This window comes from Oncorhynchus keta, chromosome 26 (genome assembly GCF_023373465.1).
Source record: "Oncorhynchus keta strain PuntledgeMale-10-30-2019 chromosome 26, Oket_V2, whole genome shotgun sequence".
NCBI lineage: Eukaryota > Metazoa > Chordata > Actinopteri > Salmoniformes > Salmonidae > Oncorhynchus > Oncorhynchus keta.
The window spans coordinates 33,308,606-33,332,940 of record NC_068446.1 but is presented as its reverse complement, the minus strand read 5'-3'; the positions used below and the strand labels follow the sequence as shown (position 1 = coordinate 33,332,940).

Here is a 24,335-nt window from a genome sequence, read left to right as displayed (position 1 = left end):
TGATTGTGTGAAATGGGCCGGAACAAGCTGAGGCCCATCCAGCGAGATATTATCAGATAGTCTGGTTGGGGTTGACAACACTGAGTGCACAGGGTTTCCGTGACAAGGAGTCCTGAAGGATAGCGTGGAGGATGGAGGTGTCTCCGATTCCCAACCTGGCAATCTCCCTGCATCTCATTGGCCACGCCAAGTCTCCAACCCCTTGAAGGCTAGTGATGCCAAAACATCTCATGCTAGTGGTCAGAGGTTTCCGATCAGACAGCGGTGTCTCTGCCTAACAATGTTTATATCATGTTGTGCTACTGTCGTATTGTGTTGCTGCCATACTGTGTTGTTTTGTCTCTCTTTATGCAGTGTTGTGATGTGTTTTGTTCTACATTTTTAATCCCAGCCCCCACAGGAGGCATTTTGCCTCTTGGTAGGCTATTATTGTAAATAAGAATTTGTTCTTAATTGACTCACCTTATTCAATAAATGTTACATTCAAAATATGTAAACTTTAAGAGCAGAGAGTTATCAGCCAGGAACTGTGGGCTTTGACAGATATTGGAATACAGCATGGAAACGAAGAGAAGTCCAAATTCTAGGTCATCTGACAGGTCGGTTGGGATTATCCATAGAAATCACACGCAGGGATTGAGAAAGAATCACACTCAATGAATGTAGACATGTAGCAATGAATTTGGAAATACAGTGTATGTAAGACTGAAAAGTAATGTATTGAGAAAGAAAAGTGTACTGTACACACTCCAAGTGGTACAGTAGAAAAACAGTGTTCATTCAGTACACCAACTACCATTATTTTGAAATCATCATATTGGCTCTGATATTAGGTTTCTGTGAGTGTGAATGATATTAACTTTTATAACAATAATTACATACAATACTATTACGAGCACACCTCTTGGAGGGAACGCAACACCCTGCTACACTCAACTCCCTGTGGAGTGAAACGGTATGCGAGGGTAAGGATGACAGAGGCAGAGAATATTACCATTTACTGGGAATTTATTTCCTTAAAATGGTAATGTGGGGAAAAGTGGCTGGACAGAACCAAACCAAAAAAAGTAAAAAGTTAAGAGTCCCCTCTCCTACCTACCTGCCTACCCACCCATTACATAACCTTAAAGCCACCTGGCGTGCTAACCTAAATACAGGGGGTGGTCCGCCCAGGTCTTACCTACTGTGCATAGACAGAGTACATACTACGGGTATATGTATTCCCGCACGCCTCCCACTTCCCCCCTGGGAACAAATTAAACAGAATAATACAAACTTAAAGTTAACTATTTCAATAATCACAAACACTAAGTCCTATTGTCACACATATACCTCAGAAGTAGCAGCTACAAAATACTTCCAACAAAACTGCCTCTGCTCAACAACCAACACAGGACATCCTAGACGCTTTCTCTCCTAACAAAGGAACACTGGCTTTTATCCAGCTTCAGAAGGAGTTTGTAATTGCCGACAGCTGTATCCCCTAACGAGAGGGCGGGATCAGAGCTCCAATCTGCAATGCGGCTGACCAATCAGCTGCTTGGGGGAATCCAGGAAGCCATTTCCTGAAATACACACATACATATACACAAACCCACAACACAGAAATTGGGGAACGTAACAAATAATCAATGCAGCTGACGGTCTGTGAAGTGTGTACATTTATTCATCAACAAAGGCTGTTGTACCTCTGTGTGGTGTTTGATTCATCTACACCTCCAGCAGAGGGGAAAGTAGGTTGCTAAAGAAGGCAAAACAGTGAGTGATCTCTGATTGATAACATGCAGGTCACAGATACACTGGAAACAGTGTTCTCTCCTGGAGACAGATGGATACACTATATAGTATCATATCTGAAACTTACCTCGCTATGATGGTGTGATACACATGTTTCTGTCTCGATTCCATCCTGCATGTTTCAATTGCTAAGAGAGTGAGAAGGGAATAAACTATCGATATCATAATCTTAGATAAGATGTAACATATGATCCTCAAATTAGTCCGCTAAGACTTTTGCGATTGCTTCAAGGCCCAGTGCAGTTAAAAACCTCAGTGTTTTATGTACTTATATTCTTATATTTCCACTCTATGAGGTTGGAATAATACTATGAATTGTGAAATGATGATGCCCTTTTAGTGTAAGCGCTGTTTCTTTTTTTGATGGGATGGAGCTTTGGACTTCCATGGTGAATTCACCATGTGAAAAATGAGTTAATACACCAATAGGAATGAGAATTCCAAACCTTCAAAACCAGCAAACTCTCAGTTTCCCCTTCCCCACTCAGACCACTCCCAGGCAGTCCTAGCAAAATTCTTGTTTGAGAAATGGCTCTTTGGTAAGAGAGCACTTTCTTAATTTTTGGACTATTTTCATTGAAAACAATCACAGTAAGGTACTTAATTGTTAGCCAGAAATTATTTGATATTGGGATGAAAACATCTGCATTGGAACTCCCTCAGATTAAGAGCCCTTTTGATCATCATGTTCTATGTAGTGATAGCTCCACAGCAGATTCTTGCCAATTTGGCTGTTACATTACCAAGGGAAGTAAACAACCTCCATCCTACAATGGCAGGAAACATGTCCCATTCTCTTACACTATCTGGTCCATCTCTCACACCCCCCACACACACAGTAATATAATCACTTTTTACTTCTACAAGCATATTCATTTTACAGTTTTATTTGAGATGACTGTACAACCATCAAGATTAATGGTCAGATCCAACAGAATAACTATTTTTTTTCTTGGGACCTAGAACTATCATCTCTGATTTGTCTGAGTTTAAAAGTAAAGAATTTGCCGCCATCCACTTCCTTATGTCTGAAACACAGGCTTCCATGGAGGGCAATTTTGGGGCTTCACCATGTTTCATTGAATTGTACAGCTGTGTATCGTCCGCATAGCAGTGAAAGTTGTCATTCGGAAACATAATGTTATCACCAAAAGGTAAAATATATAGTCAAAACAATAGTGGTCCCAAAACTCAACCTTGAGGAACACCGAAACTTACAGTTGATTTGTCAGAGGACAAACCATCCACAGAGACAAACTGATATCTTTCGGACAGATAAGATCTAAACCAGGCCAGGACTTGTCCATGTCGACCAATTTGCGTTTCCAATCTCACATTCCAAAGAATGTGGTGATTGATGATGTCAGAAGCAGCACTACGGTCTAGGAGCACGAGGACAGATGCAGAGTCTTGGTCTGATGCCATTAAAAAAGGTAATTTTACCACCTTCAACAGTGCAGTCTCAGTGCTATGATGGGATCTAAAACCATACTGAAGCGATTCCTATAAATTGTTTGTCTTCAGGAAGGCAGTGAGCTTTTTCTAAAATTTGAGAGGAATGGGAGATTCGATATAGGCCGATAGTTTTTTTTATATGTTCTAGGTCAAGGTTTGGCTTTTTCAAGAGAGGCTTTATTACTGCCACTTCTAGTGAGTTTGGTACACATCCAGTGGATAGGGAGCCATTTATTATGTTCAACATAGGAGGGCCAAGCACAGGAAACAACTCTTTCAGTAGTTTAGTTGGAATAGGGTCCAGTATGCAGCTTGAAAGTTTTACAGGCCATTACTATTGTCATGAATGTGTAAAAAACTTGAATGTCTCCCTTGATCCTAGGTCCTGGCAGTGTTGTGCAGACTCAGGACAACTGAGATTTGGAGAAATACGCAGATTTATAGAGGAGTCCATAACTAGCTTTCTAATAATCATGATCTTTTCGTCATAGAAGTTCATGAATTTATCACTGCTGAAGTGAAAGCCATCCTCTCTTGGTGAATGCTGCTTTTTCATTAGCTTTACGATAGTATCAAAAATACATTTTGGATTGTTCTTATTCTCCTCAATTAAGTTGGAAAAATAGGATGATCGAGCAGCAGTGAGGGCTCTTTGATACTGCACGGTACTGTCTTTCCAAGCTCGTTGGAAGACTTCCAGTTTGGTATGGCGTATTTCCGTTCCAATTTTCTGGAAGCTTTCTTCAGGGCTCGGGTATTTTCTGTACACCAGGGAGCTAGTTTCTTATGACAAATGTTTTTTGTTTTTAGGGGTGCGACTGCATCTAGGGTATTACGCAAGGTTAAATTTAGTTACTCAGCTGGCTAACCAATTTTTGTACTCTGACGTCTTTGGGTAGGTGGAGGGAGTCTGGAAGGGCATCTAGGAATCTTTGGGTTGTCCGGGAAACCATCTCAATTGGGTTGAGGTCAGGTGATTGTGGAGGCCAGGTCATCTGATGCAGCACTCCATCACTCCTTCTTGGTCAAATAGCCCTTACACAGCCTGGAGGTGTGTTGAGTCATTGTCCTGTTGAAAAACAAATGATAGTCCCACTAAATGCAAACCAGATGGGATGGCGTATCGCTGCAGAATGCTGTGGTAGCCATGCTGGTTGTGTTCCTTGAATTCTAAATAAATTACAGATAGGGTCATCAGTAAAGCACCCTCACACCTCCTCATCTATGCATCACGGTGGGAACCACACATGCTGAGATCATCCGTTCACCTACTCTGCGTCTCACAAAGACACGGCGGTTGGAACCAAGAATCTCACATTTGGATTCATCAGAACAAAGGAGAGATTTCCACCCGTCTAATGTCTATTGCTCATGTTTCTTGGCCCAAGCAAGTCTCTTATTATTATTGGTGTCCTTTAGTAGTGGTTTCATTGCAGCAATTCAACCATAAAGACCTGATTCATACAGTCTCCTCTGAACAGTTGATGTTGAGATGTATCTGTTACCTGAACTCTGTGAAGCATTTATTTGGGCTGCAATCTGAGGTGCAATTAACTCTAATGAACTTATCCTCTGCAGCAGAGGTAATTCTGAGTCTTCCTTTCTGGTGATGGTCCTCATGAGAGCCAGTTTCATCATAGCACTTGATGGTTTTTGCACCTGCACTTGAAGAAACGTTCAAAGTTTTTGACATTTTCCTGATAGACTGATCTTCATGTCTTAAAGTAATGATGGACTGTTGTTTCTCTTTGTTTATTTGAGTTGTTCATGCCATAATATGGACTTGGTCTTTTACCAAATAGGGCTCTCTTCTGTTTACCACCCCTACCTTGTCACAACACAACGGATTGGCTCAAACGCATTAAGAAGGAAATAAATTACACAAATGAACTTTTAACAAGGCACACGTGTTAATTGAAATGCATTCCAGACTCCCTCCAGCTCATGAAGCTGGTTGAGAGAATGCCAAGTGTGTGCAAAGCTGTCATCAAGGCTAAGGGTGGCTACTTTGAAGAATCTCAAATATATTTTGATTTGTTTAACACTTTTTTGGTTACTACATGATTCCATATGTGTTATTTCATATTTTTGATGTCTTCACTATTATTCTACAATGTAGAAAATAGCAAAAATAAAGAAAAACCCTGGAATCAATAGATTTGTCCAAACCTTTGACTGGTACTGTATATCAAATCACATTGTATTGGTCACATACACATATTTAGCAGATGTTATTGAGGGTGTCGCGAAATGCTTGTGTTCCTAGCTCCAACAGTGCAGTAGTGTCTAACAATTCACAAATCTAAAGGAAAAATAATGGTATTAAGAATATATAAATTAGAACGAGCAATCTCAGAGTGGCATTGACAAAGATACTTTAGAATAAAATACAGTAAAAACATATGAGATGAGTAAAGCAGTATGTAAACATTATTAATTAAAGTGACTAGTGTTTCATTATTAAAGTGGCCAGTGATTCCACGTCTATGTATATAGGGCAGCAGCCTCTAAGGTGCAGGGTTGAGTAGCCGGCTAGTGATGACTATTTGACAGTCTGATGGCCTGGAACGAGTAGGTCTGTCCAAACTTTTGACTGGTACTGTATATACATAAATGTGTGTGTATATACAGTGCCTTGCAAAAGTATTCATCCCCTTACCGTTTTTCCTATTTTGTTGAATTACAACCTGTAATTTAAATTGATTTTATATAATGGACATACACAAAATAGTCGAAATTGGTGAAGTGAAATGAAAAAAATAACTTGTTTAAAAAAATTCTAAGAAATACAAAACGGAAAACTGGTGTGTGCATATGTATTCACCCGCTTAGCTATGAAGCCCCTAAATAAGATCTGGTGCAACCAATTACCTTCAGAAGTCACATAATTAGTTAAATAAAGTCCACCTGTGTGCAATATAAGTGTCACATGATCTGTCACATGATCTCAGTATATATACACACCTGTTCTAAAAGGCCCCAGAGTCTGCAACACCGCTAAGCAAGGGGTACCACCAAGCAAGCAGCACTGTGAAGACCAAGGAGCTCTCCAAACAGGTCAGGGACAAAGTTGTGGAGAAGTACAGATCAGGGTTGGGTTTTTAAAAAATATCAGAAACTTTGAACATCCCACGGAGCACTAATAAATCCATTATTTCAAAATGGAAAGAATATGGCACCACAACAAACCTGCCAAGAGAGGGCTGCCCACCAAAACTCTCAGACCGGGCAAGGAGGGCATTAATCAGAGAGGCAACAAAGAGACCAAAGATAACACTGAAGGAGCTGCAAAGCTTCACAGCGGAGATTGGAGCAACTGTTCATAAGGCCACATTAAGCCGTACACTACACAGAGCTGGGCTTTATTAAGGAAGAGTGTCCAGAAAAAAATAACCAACAACGTTTGGTGTTTGCCAAAAGGCATGTGGGAGACTCCCCAAACATATGGAAGAAGGCACTCTGGTCAGATGAGACTGAAATTGAGCTTTTTGACCATCAAGGAAAACGATATGTCTGGCGCAAACCCAACACCTCATCACTCCGAGAACATCATCCCCACAGTGAAGAATGGTGGTGGCAGCATCATGCTGTGGGGATGTTTTTCATCGACAGAGACTGGGAAACTGGTCAGAATTGAAGGAAAGATGGATGGTGCTAAATACAGGGAAATTCTTGAGGGGAGGTTTTGTCTTCAAGAGATTTGAGACTGGGACAGAGGTTCACAGTCCAGCAGGACAATGACCCTGCTAAAGCAACACTTGAGTGGTTTAACGGGAAACATTTAAATGCCTTGGAATGGCCTAGTCAAAGCCCAGACCTCAATACAATTGAGAATCTGGGGTGACTTAAAGATTGCTGTACACTAGCGGAACTGATCCAACTTGAAGGAACTGGAGCAGTTTTGCCTTGAAGAATGGGCATAAATCCCAATGGCTAGATGTGTCAAGCTTATAGAGACATACCCCAAGAGACTTGCAGCTGTAATTGCTGCAAAAGGTGTCTCTACAAAGTATTACCATTGGGGGGGGTGAATAGTTATGCACGCTCAAGTTTGTTGTTGTTGTGTTGTTTCAAATATTTTTGCATCTTCAAAGTGGTAGGCATGTTGTGTAAATCAAATTATACAAACACCCCCAAAAATCTATTTTAATTCCAGGTAGTAAGGCAACAAAATAGGAAAAATGCCAAGCGGGGGTGAATACTTTCACAAGCCACTCTGTGTATATACACTGCTGAAAAAATAAAGGGAACACTTCAACAACACAATGTAACTCCAAGTCAATCACACTTCTGTGAAATCAAACTGTCCACTTAGGAAGCAACACTGATTGACAATACATTTCACATGCTATTGTGCAAATGGAATAGACAACAGGTGGAAATTATAGGCATTTAGCAAGAAACCCACAATAAAGGAGTGGTTCTGCAGGTGGTGAACACAGACCACTTCTCAGGTCCTATGCTTCCTGGCTGATGTTTTGGTCACTTTTGAATGCTGGCGGTGCTTTCACTCTAGTGGTAGCATGAGACGGATTCTACAACCCACACAAGTGGCTCAGGTAGTGCAGCTCATCCAGGATGGAACGTCAATGAGAGATGTGGCAAGAAGGTTTGCTGTGTCTGTCAGCGTAGTGTCCAGAGCATGGAGGCGCTACCAGGAGACAGGCCAGTACATCAGGAGACGTGGAGGAGGCTGTATGAGGGCAACAACCCAGCAGCAGGACCGCTACCTCCGCCTTTGTGCAAGGAGGAGCAGGAAGAGCCCTGCCAGAGCCCTGCAAAATGACCTCCAGCAGGCTACAAATGTGCATGTGTCTGCTCAAACGGTCAGAAACAGACTCCATGAGGGCGGTATGAGGGCCCGACGTCCACAGGTGGGGGTTGTGCTTACAGCCCAACACCGTGCAGGATGTTTGGCATTTGCCAGAGAACACCAAGAGTGTTCTCTTCACAGATGAAGCACATGTGACAGACATGACAGACTGGAGACGCCGTGGAGAACGTTCTGCTGCCTGTAGCATCCTCCAGCATAACCGGTTTGGCGGTGGGTCAGTCATGGTGTGGGGTGGCATTTCTTTGGGGGGCCGCACAGGCCCTGATGTGCTCGCCAGAGGTAGCCTGACTGCCATTAGGTACCGAGATGAGATCCGCAGACCACTTATGAGACCATATGCTGGTGTGGTTGGCCCTGGGTTCCTCCAAATGCAAGACAATGCTAGACCTCATGTGGCTGGAGTGTGTCAGCAGTTCCTGCTAGAGGAAGGCATTGATGCTATGGACTGGCCCGCCCGTTCCCCAGACCTGAATCCAATTCAGCACATCTGGGACATCATGTCTCGCTCCATCCACCAACGCCACGTTGCACCACAGACTGTCCAGGAGTTGGCGGATGCTTTAGTCCAGGTCTGGGAGGAGATCCCTCAGGAGACACATCCGCCACCTCATCAGGAGCATTCCCAGGCATTGTAGGGAGGTCATACAGGCACGTGGAGGCCACACACACTACTGAGCCTCAATTGGACTTGTTTGAAGGACATTACATTAAAGTTGGATCAGCCTGTAGTGTAGTTTTCCAATTTAATTTTGAGTGTGACTCCAAATCCAGACCTCCATTGGTTGATACATTTGATTTCCATTGATCATTTTTGTGTGAGTTTGTTGTCAGCACATTCAACTATGTAAAGAAAAAAGTATTTAATAAGAATATTTCATTCATTCAGATCTAGGATGTGTTATTTTAGTGTTCCCTTTCATTTTTTTGAGCAGTGTATATATATATATGAGACCATTAGGTTCAGAAAAGCTGTAGGAGGAATTCTCTCTCCCTCTTCTTAACGTAATGGTCAGGGGTACAGCAGATCACCTTACTATTTATTCAAGATTTACAATACAAATAATGAAGTTTATTTTTTGGGTGAAAATCTTAGTTCAATGTTACATTTTATGACATACTGTACAAGATAACACGAGCTATAACAGGAGAGATGAGTCTCTGACACACTTCAATCTGGAAGTTAGGTCGTAAAGTTAAGAGGACCAGAGTGTGTTTTTAACAAGCCCTTCAATTGTAAAGGAAGTGTCTCACCCACCCATGGGTTGCATCCCAAATGACACCCTATAGTGCACTACTGGACAAAGGTTGTGCAACTTAAATGGAATAGGGTGCCATTTGGGATGCCTCCACAGCTTCATGAAGAGGACCTCCCAGAGACCAAGCTCTCCTGCAACATGTCCGCTTCCACACTATAACAACAGTCTCCCCTTCCTGTGCTATTGTTACGCCAAAGGTCAAGTGAACTATAACATTGTAATCTATTTATCAATAGCATTTTAAATACCCCACATTGTTGCCAATTCACAAGAATGAATACAGTAAAAATGTCAGAGCGAAGTACTGATTTACCACTGGTTAGCTATTCTCTCTCACTACCAACTGCAGTGCACATATGGGGCAGTGCATGGCTGAAGTGTACTTTCATTATGACGGCTAATCTAAACTGTCAACATGCTCTTAAGTCAGCTTACTCTATACCCATAAGTCATCTGTTCCTAGAACTGTGGGTCAGAATTCTTCGTAGGAATGACCTCTTGGAGCACATAGAACTTACAAAGTAACACAGCTGCTAGGCTGTTGTTTCCTGGGACAGAAGTGGATGTTACAAGAGATGAGCAGAATATGTATAGAGATTCCACAAAACATGCCGGTGTTGTGAAACTAAACATTTGCCATTTCTTAAAGGGATAGTTCACCCAAATTACTAAAGGACATAGGTTTCCATAACCTGTAAGCAGTCTATGGACAAGGTTTGACAGCAATCTGTGATTTTGGTTTAGTTTACATGCCACTGTTTCCAAATGGTAACATTTTAGCATTTGTGGCAAAAATCCCATCCAAGTCCTGGTACTGATATTAGCATTTTTTGCACATCATGTCCAAATCATCTGAAAGCTCAAAGAAAGCCACAGATGATTTGAACATGATGCGTGAAAAATTATATCCGTACCATAACTTAAAATGGGATATGTACAACAAATGCCTAAAAGTCATGGTACCGATTTTAGCTTTTTCAGGCATACATTTTTAGAAACCTTTGGATATGATGCACGAAAAATGTTAATATTGGTTCTGGGACTTGTGCCACAAATGCTAAAACATTAACATTAGTGCAACTAAACAATTTTTTTTAAATAAGCATGGATTGGCAGGGGCCTTAAATGGCAAGGGGGTGAATTTCACAGAAGAATTCCAGGAAGAGTAAAATGTCATATCTGAAGTGTATTAATAAAAGCGGTGGTTTAATGTGTCTGGAAACACAGGGTGAAGGGCCTGTGGATGACCGACAATAGTCTTTCTCAGTGAGCTCAGAGGCCAGGCGCGCAACCACTAATCAAAGGCAGAGCCAGGAAAGTGAGATGGATGCTACCAGGCACACCGTCAGCCCACACAGCCAGAGACAGCCAGCCTAACCGGGCGGGAAAAGAAGTTTGGAAACAAAGTAAGTACCTAAAGACTTGAAACAGAAACAGTAGCTCAAGCCTCTCAAAGCAACATCATTGATAAATAACAGAACAATGTGGAAGGTCTTCATATGCATTCAGCAGCAACAGAGTGAAACATGCAGGGAACAAGAGTAACACGCATAAGCTATTCTTACCTGGAAACCCCAACCAAATGGTCATGTCCTCGCTAATGATTAATGAACAGATTGAGGGTGTGCTACCTTTAACCAGGCTCTATAGGGAATAGGGTACAATTTGGGACGCAACCTGAGACAGACAAGCCTTCCAGTTGTTTATATAACATTATGGTATAATCGGTTAATATTAATTGGACCTGAATGAATGACAAGGTGTTGTTCTGATGTTAGTCTGAGTTAGTTCTCATAGTTTATGATATTGTGTGTCATAACATTTCACTGGAACAGAACCTGAAAGCCCATATGTGGTGAAATGTACCGTGTGTACTTCATTAGGCCAAATGATCTATAGAACAACCCCTGTGGGAACATAACTATTGATTAATTAATAAATGATCTATTTCCATATTGTTGTGGCATGCAGTATTGTGAGCATGCCTGCATTTTACCTTACAGGATCATAGAATCTGAGAATAAAATGAAACATTGATTGTTACGAAGCTTATATAAGATTGACTGCTGCTCAATGCCATCCACAGAGAGAGGCAAGTCTAGGATGTGCTTAATGGAATTGATCAAACCTTCAAATTCTCTTGGGGAACATCGTTGTGTTAGACATGTCTGCACTACAGTCAGTGGCTTACCCTGGCATTGTGTTCTACACTCAGTTATACAGTAGGGACAGGAATATGTTTTCACATTTGTACCATAAACAAGGCAAAGGTATACCTGGGCACAATCAAAATGAATGTGCATAAATAATCTAACGGAATTATGTGAGATTACTTAAACCCGTTATTAAAATATTGATTTACAGTAGGCCTGTTCACACCTACTGTGTAATGACTTCAATAAATAGACTTTACCTACCCAGTTAAGGTGAAACGGGTCGACTCTTCAAAGCAACACGACTGTCATGGGAACCAATGCAATCCATCAGGGAGCTACTCACTGTAACTGACTCAGTCCACCTTCACCTGCCTAGTCAACTTAGAATATGTACTGTCCACAGGAGGCTACTGAGGGGAGGACGGCACATAATAATGGCTAGAACAGAGTGAATGCAACGACATCAAACACATAGAAACAATGTGTGTGATGTATTTGGTACCATTCCACCCACTCCGCTCCAGTCATTACTATGAGCCCGTCCTCCCCAATTAAGGTGCCACCAACCTCCTGTGGTACTGTCCCCAGGCAGCTGGTGGCACCTTAACTGTGGAGGACCTGCTCATAGTAATATCTGGAACAGAATTCATGGAATGGTATCAAAACTTGGTTTCCATGTGTTTGATGTCATTCCATTTACTCCATTCCAGACATTATTATGAGCACTGCTTCCCTCAGCAACCTCCTGGGTTATTTCAAGATTCCCTGGCGTTTGTGTGAAGATGGGTTTATCGGGGAATGTCTTCAATTAAACACACTGCACCCACACACAGAATGTGTGACATCCCTCCATGAGAAATACAGTACATCAGCGTAGCAGGAAGTGCTGCATTTATATTTTCTACTTTGTAAAAAGGAATTAGGACTGATAAAGATGGATATTTACGGGGTTGGCCTTCGTGAATGTCCTGGCATAGGAGTATGAAACACATAGTGGAGGTGAGAAAATGTAATATAAGGTTAATAAATGTAAGCACAGCACAGGCTTCTCTCGGCGCTGGCTCCTCTACAGAGGCTCAGTTATTCACTGCCTGCCTTCTTGTGGATGTTCATAGACTGCAGCCAAGGCTTGGATGCCAGATATCCTCTGCATAGTGACTGGGCAGTGATGAGATCAGACGCAGTAATTCAGGTTTTTGTTGAATTCTTCTTCTTTGAATACTCATTTATGGCCATATTCTCAGAAAATAAATGGTTTCTTCTGTTAGTACAATATTGCAACTTCTAACAGTGAGTGAAAAGTGGAGTTTTCCACTGTCCAGTTTTCCAGACAGACAGAGAAACACATAACCACACGCACACACAGTAATAAAAATAACAATGGCCCAGGACTGGATCCCTACGGAGTCTGTTAGAACATCCACAGCTTAACCCTGAAACTCAGCAGATGGGAAAGGAATCGGATGCCAGTTTGCTCCTACTAAATATCTGTCAACACACTCACAGCTTGCCTCCAATACAGGTCCCTGTAGCCACACAGAATCACATTGGGTGTGATGAGAAACACACTAGACACACTCATTCAGTCATGTTATTAAAAGCCAAGGGCCCTATCAGCTAAGACAAAAGGTCAAGGACTGTAAAAAGCAACAACAAAAAAAGTCTCAAAGGGGTTGTTTGTGAAGTCCCGCCATGCTTTTATCTAATCCAACACACTTACTCAATCCACTGCTGATAACTACTGGGATCTCTGGTGTGAATGAAGCCAGATGAACATGTCAGACGAATTTCCTTGGAAGATTCTGAATGAGCTTGGTGACACCTGGTGGTCATACAAGGAATATACTACTATTTGACACACACACACACACACACACACACACACACACACACACACACACACACACACACACACACACACACACACACACACACACACACACACACACACACACACACTAAAACTGCTATTACTTTACTTTGCTGTTACATGGTTGTGGCACACGGGCAGCAGTAAGATTTGCAAGGTTCTTATGGCTGTTAGAACAACACCGGACAGTCAGGAAGAGTGCATTTGAGCTGTCCCAGGTTAAATCCAGTCTCTGTCACTGATATTATTAACACGCTGTTTTACCAACAAATCCCTGATTTCACTAACTGAATATTGGTCTACCCACTGGGCACAGATGTCAGTTCAACGTCTAGTTTTGATTTACATTTGGTTGAGTTGTCAACTATTGTGAATTCAACGTGAAAATAACCAAAAATGTCACCATGTCATGTGATTTTGGTTAAAACATGAAATGACCTTACGTTGATGACTTTTTGCAAATCCAATGAGTTTTCCACATTGATTCAATGTCATCACTTATATTTTTTTGGGTTGAAATTATGTGGAAACAACGTTAATTCAGTTCTTGCCCAGTGGTACCCCCAACAGAATATATTTCTGCTGTGGCCCCAGACAAGCAAACCTGATTCTACTTGTCAACTAATCATCAAGCCCTTGTTCAATCAGTTTTTTTTGTCCACGGCAACAATAAAAATGTGTATGTTGGATGTACCGGAGGACTGGAGGAGGGAAACCTGGATGCATTGTCTCAATGTGATCCTGGTATGCTGATCCATTACCACCTTCTCCTCTTCTTAATGCACAGCTGGTCAGATCCTCTAATCAGCTGAACAAAGCACTGTGCAAAGCTCTGAGCTTTGTCGAGTCATTACCATGACTCATGATACGCACACACAGAAAATGGATAATCTGATGGTGTAGTTAAGGCTCTTGAATGAGTGGATGACAGTCTGTCTGTCCATCCATCTGTGTCCCGCCCATCTTTAGGCCTAGTGGACTGATATCTAGCGCCCCCACCTCCTCTCTTTACACACACACACACACACACACACACACACACACACACACACACACACACACACACACACACACACACACACCACACACACACACACTTGTACAGCTAACCTTGTGGGGACACAAAATTCAGTCCCATTCAACATCCTATTTTCCCTAAACCCTTACTCATACCCTTACACTAACATTACCCCAAAAATAACCCTAGCCCTAAACCTCATTCTAACCCTAACACTAATTCTAACCTTAACCCCCCCTAGAAATAGAATATAACCTTGTGAGGACTAACAAAATGTCCCCATTGGTAAATGCTTTGTTTGTTTACTATTCTTGTCGGGGCTTCTGGTGTCTCTCTCTCTCTCACACACACACTCATGTACAGCTAACCTTGTGGGGACACAAAATTCAGTCCCATTCAACATCCTATTTTCCCTAAACCCTAACTCATACTCTTACCCTTACGCTAACCCAAAAACCTAACATTAACCCTAACCCTAATTATAACCCTAACCTTAACCCCCTTAGAAATAGCATTGACCTTGTGAGGACAAACAAAATGTCCCCAGTTGGTAAATGTTTTGATTGTTTACTATGCTTGTGGGGACTTCTGGTGTCTCTCTCACACACACCCTATGACAAGGGCAGGCCAGGCCAGTGGCTTCTTCCCTCAATCCCTTCACTGTCTCATCACAGGCATAATCCACTCATGACAAAACAGAGATGGTCTATCCCTCTCTGAAGACAGACCTCCAACTCAAACAAAACACAGAGAGGGAGAGGGATAGAGAGAAAAAGAGAGAGATCACAAATCTGATGAGATGTTTTTGTAGTGTGAATACAGTATTCAACATAACTGATTTTCAGGTGCATTAGGCATTGACGTCAATCCAATGTTAATTTAACACAGAGGTTAAGTAAGGATTTGACCCTAAATTAATGGAAAAATAACATTCTTGTGACGCAAGAAAAGCCGTTAAAAGCGTTCAAATTGAAGGAAAAAAGCTGATAAAAATCACAGCCAGAGCTCCTTCTGCTGGACCAGAATAAATAAATAAAGCTCTAGTGTGGAGATGGGATCACAGCCAACAAGACACGACTCACAATACAACAACACAAGCTGCCTGACCAATCATCCAGCTGTTTGTCAGTCAGGTCACTGATCACTGGTGTGGATAAGAGTGTCTGCTAAATGACTATAATGTCAAAAAGTAGGAACATTTTCAGACACTCTTGGCTGACAATGGAAAAATACTTAAAAAATGCCTCTATTTTTGAAACCAACACGTCTAGGGTATAGCGTTATGTTCATTCAGGTTGGTAGAACAGGGAGGTAGCAAAGGTATTATTTTCCCTTGGGAATAACACACACCCATAATGCCAAGAAGTCAACTGTAAACCCCTTGAGCAAATCTACTACTGTATTGTATCTAACTCCTGTAACAAACCTCAAACACCAGATGTTAAACACTATTACTTATCATTGGCAATTGAGATCTCCTCTTCATCACACACAGACTGTTTCGGGCATTCTTCTCTCATGTGTTCCACTACATGCCAGTTACATGCCAGATATTGACGTTCATTTCACATGTGCTTTCCTCACGATCTTAAATAAGCATGCCCCATTTAAAAAATGTAGGACCAGGAACAGATATAGCCCGTGGTTCACTCCAGACCTGACTGCCCTTAACCAGCACAAAAACATCCTGTGGCGCACTGCATTAGCATCGAATAGCCCCCACGATATGCAGCTTCTCAGGGAAGGGAACCAATATACACAGGCAGTTGGGCAACTTGCCCAAGCCTCCCCCATTTCTCCTTCACCCAAATCCAGATAGCTGATGTTCTGAAAGAGCTGCAAAATCTGGACCCCTACAAATCAGCAGAGCTAGACAATCTGGACCCTCTCTTTCTACAATTAATCAAATTTTATTTGTCACATACATGGTTAGCAGATGCTAATGTGAGTGTAGCGAAATGCTTGTGCTTCTAGTTCCGACAATGCAGTAATAACCAACGAGTAATCTAACCAAACAATTCCACAACTACAACCTAATACACACAAGTGTAAAGGGATAAAGAATATGTACATAAAGATATATGAATGAGTGATGGTACAGAACGGCATAGGCAAGATGCAGTAGATGGTATCGATTACAATATATACATATGAGATGAGTAATGTAGGGTATGTAAACATAAAAGTGGCATAGTTTAAAGTGGCTAGTGATACATGTATTACATAAAGATGGCAAGATGCAGTAGATGATATAGAGTACAGTATATACATATGAGATGAGTAATGTAGGGTATGTAAACATTATATTAAGTAGCTAGTGATACATTTTTTTTGGACATAAATTTCCATTATTACAGTGGCTGGAGTTGAGTCAGTATGTTGGCAGCAGCCACTCAATGCTAGTGGTGGCTGTTTAACAGTCTGATGGCCTTGAGATAGAAGCTGTTTTTCAGTCTCTCGGTCCCTGCTTTGATGCACCTGTACTGACCTCGCACTCTGGATGATAGCGGGGTGAACAGGCAGTGGCTCGGGTGGTTGTTGTCCTTGATGATATTTATGGCCTTCCTGTGACATCGGGTGGTGTAGGTGTCCTGGAGAGCAGGTAGTTTGCCGCCGGTGATGCGTTGTGCAGACCTCACTACCCTCTGGAGAGCCTTCGGTTGTGGGCGGAGTAGTTGCCGTACTAGGCGGTGATACAGCCCGACAGGACGCTCTCGATTGTGCATCTGTAGAAGTTTGTGAGTGCTTTTGGTGACAAACCAAATTTATTCAGCCTCCTGAGATGGAAGAGGCGCTGCTGCGGGGGCGGACCGTCAGGAAGTCCAGTACCCAGTTGCACAGGGTGGGGTCGAGACCCAGGGTCTCGAGCTTGATGACGAGTTTGGAGGGTACTATGGTGTTAAATGCTGAGCTGTAGTCAATGAACAGCATTCTCACATAGGTATTCCTCTTGTCCAGATAGGTTAGGACAGTGTGTTTGCGATTGCGTCCTCTGTGGACCTATTGGTGCGGTAAGGAAATTGGAGTGGGTCTAGTGTGTCAGGTAGGGTGGAGGTGATATGGTCCTTGACTAGTCTCTCAAAGCACTTCATGATGACGGAAGTGAGTGCTACGGGGCGGTAGTCGTTTAGCTCAGTTACCTTAGCTTTCTTGGGAACAGGGACAATGGTGGCCTTCTTGAAGCATGTGGGAACAGCAGACTGGGATAAGGATTGATTGAATATGTCAGTAAACACACCAGCCAGCTGGTCTATGCATGCTCTGAGGACTGGGATGCCGTCTGGGCCTGCAGCCTTGCGAGGGTTAACACGTTTAAATGTTTTACTCACGTCGGTTGCAGTCCGCAGGTGCAAAGAATTTATTTAGTCTGTCTGGGAGCAAGACATCCTGCTCCGCGACGGCTGGTTTTCCTTTTGTAATCCGTGATTGACTGTAGACCCTGCCACATACCTCGTGTCTGAGCCGTTGAATTGCAACTCTACTTTGTCTCTATACTTACGCTTAGCTTGTTTGATTGCCTTGCGGAGGGAATAGCTACACTGTTTGTATTCGGTCATGTTTCCGGGTCACCTTGCCCTGGTTAAAATCAGTGGTTCGTGCTTTCAGTTTCATGGGGATGCTGCCATCAATCCACAGTTTCTGGTTTGGGAATGTTTTAATAGTTGCTGTGGGTATAACATCACCAATGCACTTTCTAATGAACTCGCTCACCGAATCAGCGTATTCGTCAATGTTGTTGTTGGACGCAATGCAGAACATATCCCAATCCACATGATCGAAGCAGTCTTGAAGCGTGGAATCAGATGGGTCGGACCAGCGTTGAACAGACCTGAGCGCGGGAGCTTATTGTTTTTATTTCTGTCTGTAGGCTGGAAGCAACAAAATGGAGTCGTGGTCAGCTTTTCCGAAAGGAGGGCGGGGGAGGGCCTTATATGCGTCGCAGAAGATAGAATAACAATGATCCAGCGATTTACCAGCCCTGGTTGCACAATCGATGTGTTGATAGAATTTAGGGAGTCTTGTTTTCAGATTAGCCTTGTTAAAATCCCCAGCTACAATGAATGCAGCCTCAGGATATGTGGTTTCCAGTTTACATAGAGTCAAATAAAGTTTGTTCAGGGCCATCGATGTGTCTGCTTGGGGGGGGGAAGATATACGGACATTGGCGAGTAGTATGCTAGGGAGTGGTGCGCGATGTGCCCGTCTCCTGAGCCTGACCGGAAGACCGCTTGGTTTGCCCCTTTTACCGCAATGTTGTTTTGGTTCGCCGGCTGGGATCCGATCCGTTGTCCTGGGTGGAAGGCAAAACACATTATGAGCCAAAATTGTTGCAAAACCCATTACTAGCCTGTTCAACCTCTCTTTTGTATCGTCTGAGATCCCCAAAGATTGAAAGCTGCCGCGGTCATCCCCCTCTTCAAAGGGGGAGACACTCTAGACCCAAACTGCTTTTGACTCTGTCAATCACCACATTCTTATCGGCAGACTCAACAGCCTTGGTATCTCAAATGACTGCCTCGCCTGGTTCACCAACTTCTTGTCAGACAGAGTTCAGTGTGTCAAATCAGAGGGACTGTTATCCGGACCTCTGGCAGGGGGGTGCCACAGGGTTCAATTCTCGGGCCGACTCTTTTCTCTGTATACATCATTGATGTCGCTCTTGCTGCTGCTGATTCTCTGATCCACCTCTACGCAGACGACACCATTCTGTATACTTCTGGCCCTTCTTTGGACACTGTGTTAACTAACCTCCAGACGAGCTTCAACGCCATACAACTCTCCTTCCGTGGCCTCCAACTGCTCTTAAATGCAAGTAAAACTAAATGCATGCTCTTCAACCAATCGCTACCAGCACCTACCCGCCCATCCAGCATCACTACTCTGGACGGTTCTGACTTAGAATATGTGGACATCTACAAATACCTAGGTGTCTGGTTAGACTATAAACTCTCCTTCCAGACTCACATTAAGCGTCTCCAATCCAAAATTAAATCTAGAATTGGCTTCCTGTTTCGCAACAAAGCATCCTTCACTCATGCTGCCAAACATACCCTCGTAAAACTGACTATCCTACCGATCTTTGACTTTGACAATGTCATTTACAAAATAGCCTCCAACACTCTACTCAGCAAATTGGATGCAGTCTATCACAGTGCCATCCGTTTTGTCACCAAAGCCCCATCTACTACCCACCACTGTGACCTATATGCTCTCATTGGCTGGCCCTCGCTTCATATTTGTCGCCAAACCCACTGGCTTCAGGTCATCTTTTAGTCTTTACTAGGTAAAGCCCCGACTCATCTCAGCTCACTGGTCACCATAGCAGCACCCACCCGTAGCACGCGCTCCAGCAGGTATATTTCACTGGTCACCCCCCAAAGCCAATTCCTCCGTTGGCCGCCTTTCCTTCCAGTTCTCTGCTGCCAATGACTGGAACGTATTGCAAAAAAATAATAATATACAGAATATATATTTTTTTTAATCACTGAAGCTGGAGACTCATACCTCCCTCACTAGTTTAAGCACCAGCTGTCAGAGCAGCTCACAGATCACTGCACCTGTACATAGCCCATTTGTAAACAGCCCATCCAACTACCTCATCCCCATACTGTTTTTTTCTTCTTCTCCTTTGCACCGCAGTATCTCTACTTGCACATTCATCTTCTGCACATATATCACTCCAGTGTTTAATTGCTAAATTGTAATTATTTTGCCACTATGGCCTATTTATTGCCTTACCTCATTTTCACACATGGTATATATACTTTTTTCCCTCTATTGTGTTTGTTTATTCCATGTGTAACTCTGTGGTGTTGTTTGTGTCGCACTGCTTTGCTTCATCTTGGCCAGGTCGCAGTTGTAAATGAGAACTTGTTCTAAACTATCCTACCTGGTTAAATAAAGGTGAAATAAAATGTTTTTAAAAAATCTGATCAATCTCAGCTAACACTGACCCAGTCATGGCTGCATGCCCAAGACCCTAGCATGTTTGTTCTGACCTTAGTGTGCTTGAATACACCCTATAGCTCTGAGCATAAATAATATTATATAAAACAACAATCCTGAAGATGCTGAGCCTTTAAATTCAACCAGCAATATAAGTGAGTTGACTGGGTTGATTCTGGATTTCAATACTTGTCTGTCAGAGGAAAGAAGAGCCTGATTGATTTGAGCTCATTTTGCAGACAACAGAAGTCCGTAATAATTGATTTGTCATGTTTCTGATATTTCTGATAAAGCGTCTGGCAGCAGCAAGAAAGGAAATCATCCAGACTTCCTTTTGAAACTAGGATATATAGTACCTCAGAAAGTTTTCATACCCCTTGATTTATTCCAAATTTTTTGTGTTATAGCCTGAATTCAAAATGAATTAGGTAGATTTTCTTGCTTACCCATCTACACCCAATACCCCATGACAAAGTGAAAACATGCTTTTTCTTTGCAAATTTATTGAAAATGAAATACAGAATGATATAATATCTCTTTTGTCTAAGTCTCTAAGAGCTTTCCACCCAGTATGCAACATTTGCCCATTATACTTTTCAAAGTTCTTCAAGCTCTGTCAAATTGGTTCTTGATCATTGCTAGACAACCATTTTCAGGTCTTGCCATATACAGTACTGTATTTTCAAGTAGAAAATAGCATGGTGAAGTTATTCAAGTTCACACAGAAACATTCACCGACTTCCTAGTAAGCAACTCCAGTGTAGATTTTGCCTTATGTTTTAGGTTATTGTCCTGCTGAAAGGTGAATTCATCTCCCAGTGTCTGGTGGAAAGCAGACTTAACCAGGTCTTCCTCTAGGATTTTGCCTGTGCTTAGCTCCAATCCGTTTCTTTATTCTGAAAAACTCCCCAGTCCTTGCCGATGACAAGCATACCCATAACATGATGCAGCCACCACCATGCTTGAAAATATGAAGAGTGGTACCAAACAATTGTTTTGCAGTTTTACTTTAGTGCCTTGTTTGCAAACAGGATGCATGTTTATAATAAAATATTGTATTTTCAGATGTTTAAAGCAGATGTAAAAAAATTAAGCAAAAGACACAAAAACGTAAAGCATAGAAATACTGTAGCACATAGAAGAGATCTATCGCTTCCGACTTGCTTTCAATGAGAATGACAGATCTATAACTCACATTTCTGTGAATTTTGTTGGGTTGCCCCAAAAAGTTACATGTTGCAGCTTTAAACTAATTGTTTTAAAGTCCCCATTGGCCTCATGGTAAAATCCCTGAGCGGTTTCCTTCCTCTCTTGCAACTGAGTTACGAAAATTGCCTGTATCTTTGTAGTGACTGGGTGTATTGATACACCATCCAAAGTTCAATGAATAACTTCACCATGCTAAAATGTCAGGTTTTTTTTTTGCGAGGCATTGGAAAATCTCCCTGGTCTTTGTGATGGAATCTGTGTTTGAAATTCACTGCTCGACTGAGGAAGTTATGAGGTAGTTATTCAAAAATCATGTTAAGCACTTTTTTGCACTCAGTCCATGCAACTTGTTATCTGACTTTTTTACAACTGAACTTATTTAAGCTTGTCATATCATAGGGGTTGAATACTTGACTGAAGACATTTAACTTTTAATTAATTTGTATATATTGTTTTTAAACATAATTCCACTTTGACATTATGGGGTATTGTTTGTTGGCCAGTGAATTTTTTCCCCTCCAATTTAATCCGTTTTAAACCCAGGCTGTAACAACAAAATATTAAAAAAGGACTAACACTTGTTTTATATAGAACATAATCACAGGCAGCATCATTTTGACTGTCTGCATAGAAATATATACCTCTAGATGGTCTGATATATTTAATCTGATTGGCTGTCTGTAATTAGGTCAATGAACCTCTTAAAAGACAAACCCATGAATTAAAGATCGATCTATGCTGCCAGTTTGGCATCTGCAGTGTCTCAGGAGTTCCTCATTTCTCATTGAGAGGCTCCTTCCATAAGGAGAAACTAGATCTGGAAAATACTACCATAATACATTAGTTAATATAGTCAAATCTTCCCATCACCTAGTCACAGGAAAACAAATGTATTGATCATAGAACATCATAACTCGATAGATATGGTTACTATAACATTGGTATTTACCTGGTTATTCCATAATAGCCTAATTAAAAGACACATAGGCTAGTGGAAGTTCTATTCCCATTACACAAAATGAAAATGGGACAAGGACAACTTTGACATGACTGAGAAGAGCATGTGATGTGGGAGAGTCTCAAATAGAATGAGCAGAAAATGCTTTGTCGTGCAGAAAAGGAGACCAACTAGGCTACTACAAAGAGGATGTAGGCTATTCCAAAGAGGATATAGGCTATCTGTCAGCTGACTTCACTCGCCATATTTTGAGGGTCTGAGCATGGAGCATTTCAGGGCAAGCAAACACTTGGTTTGAAGTATCTTTCACTGTACATTGCCTTCGGTTCTTGTTGTAGCAGTCTACTGTTGCCTACCTGCCACGGCATTCCAGGATAATTAGCCTACATTTTTCACCTACTGGCGCTTTGCCAATAATAGCTGCTCACGGTCATAGCGCGATAGGTACGCGACCTAATCCAGCAAGCAAACGGTTTGTCACATGACTGTGCTCACCATGAGTTTATTTCCGCGTTCATTCGGTACAGAATGATTTGATAGAGAGAGGTGCATACCTGAACCGTTGCGTTCCGCAAAACGCGCCGCCGAGCCAAGGCGATATTCTGAGAGGGGACACCGGCATTAGCATTGCTTGGACACACGCTGCAGCAAGAACATGCTCACCCGGGTGAAATCAGCTGTGGCCAATTTTATGGGCGGTATGATGGCTGGCAGTTCGAACAGTGAACCTCTCGGTGGCTCCGATTTACCGCTGAAATACCCGTACACAAGACCGGAGTTTCTGGGACTGTCACCGGATGAAATCGAGTGCTCGGCGGATCATATTGCTCGGCCGATACTCATTCTGAAAGAGACGAAGAGGCTGCCGTGGGCCACTGGTTATGCAGAGTAAGTATGCGTCCATCTTTATTAAATCGCAGCAGGTTACAACATGCACATTGCACTACCTGCACCAGAGGAAGCGTAAACATCAACCTCATTTGATTGTGCCCCGGTTAGTTCCATGGGAATAGGCTATAATTGCGTCTGTCAGCGTAGCCTGCCACACTAGTGCAATGGGTTGGCAACAGGCAGCCCTTGTGCCAAAACTTGCCCGCAAGTGATATTTATTTATTTAGGATTTACGTTTTTTTAAACCAAAGATTGTCAAATCACCAGGAATCCAGTTAAACATTTGTTTAAATTAGGCAATCTTTTCCTAATAGACGTGATCGTGTCGCAATGTAATCAATGTTTGAAATTATTGTTATTTTCAAACACAATCTATTTTTGGGCTTTGTTATGGTCAATTTGTAGTGTACAAATTATTATAATTATGTTCTGACCCGACCATCCAGTCAGACAAAAATCGTACAGCAGCTTAATTTAGTTGCCTACCCAGTATTATTTACATTTACATTTAAGTCATTTAGCAGACGCTCTGCCAAGTCTAAGGGTAGAGCTAAAAAATTCTAGCCTCTTGGGTGCTGCCTTAGAAGTACCCGTCCAAAAAGGTCGGGGCGGCCGGGTAGCCTAGTGGTTAGAGCGTTGGGCTAGTAACTGGAAGGTTGCAAGTTCAAATCCCTGAGCTGACATGGTACAAAGCTGTCATTCTGCCCCTGAACAGGCACTGTTCCTAGGCTGTCATTGAAAATAAGAATTTGTTAACGGGTGGGCTGCCTAGTTCAATAAAGATAAAATAAAAAGTAATTGGCCACAGATAAAATTATCAAATCATGTTCCATGTACAGTTGCTTTGATTGGACTGATCATGTCAACATCATACTTTCAATCTTAGCCATTGGATGTAAACATTACACAACAAGTTGGAAATCTCAAATTGAACAAGAAATTTGT

At 42.1% G+C, this 24,335-nt stretch overlaps 1 protein-coding gene and 1 long non-coding RNA gene across 3 annotated transcripts in view; one reads left to right on the top strand and one right to left on the bottom strand.

The window, feature by feature from the left end:
* Window positions 1-1,037: 1,037 nt before the first annotated feature.
* Window positions 1,038-23,141, bottom strand: LOC118390344 (uncharacterized). The gene is made up of 4 exons (XR_004826938.2): window positions 23,054-23,141; window positions 1,865-1,925; window positions 1,689-1,741; window positions 1,038-1,565 (listed from the first exon to the last, which is right to left on the bottom strand). It is a non-coding gene; the product is annotated as an uncharacterized LOC118390344 (long non-coding RNA).
* Window positions 22,729-24,335, top strand: part of LOC118390343 (protein phosphatase 1H-like) — a 52,010-nt gene continuing 50,403 nt past the window's right edge. For both annotated transcript variants that reach the window (XM_035780799.2, XM_035780800.2), the window contains exon 1: window positions 22,729-23,387. In XM_035780799.2, the coding sequence (XP_035636692.1) occupies window positions 23,155-23,387 (233 nt within the window). In that variant the 5' untranslated portion in view covers window positions 22,729-23,154. The remainder of the gene's footprint in view (window positions 23,388-24,335) is intronic.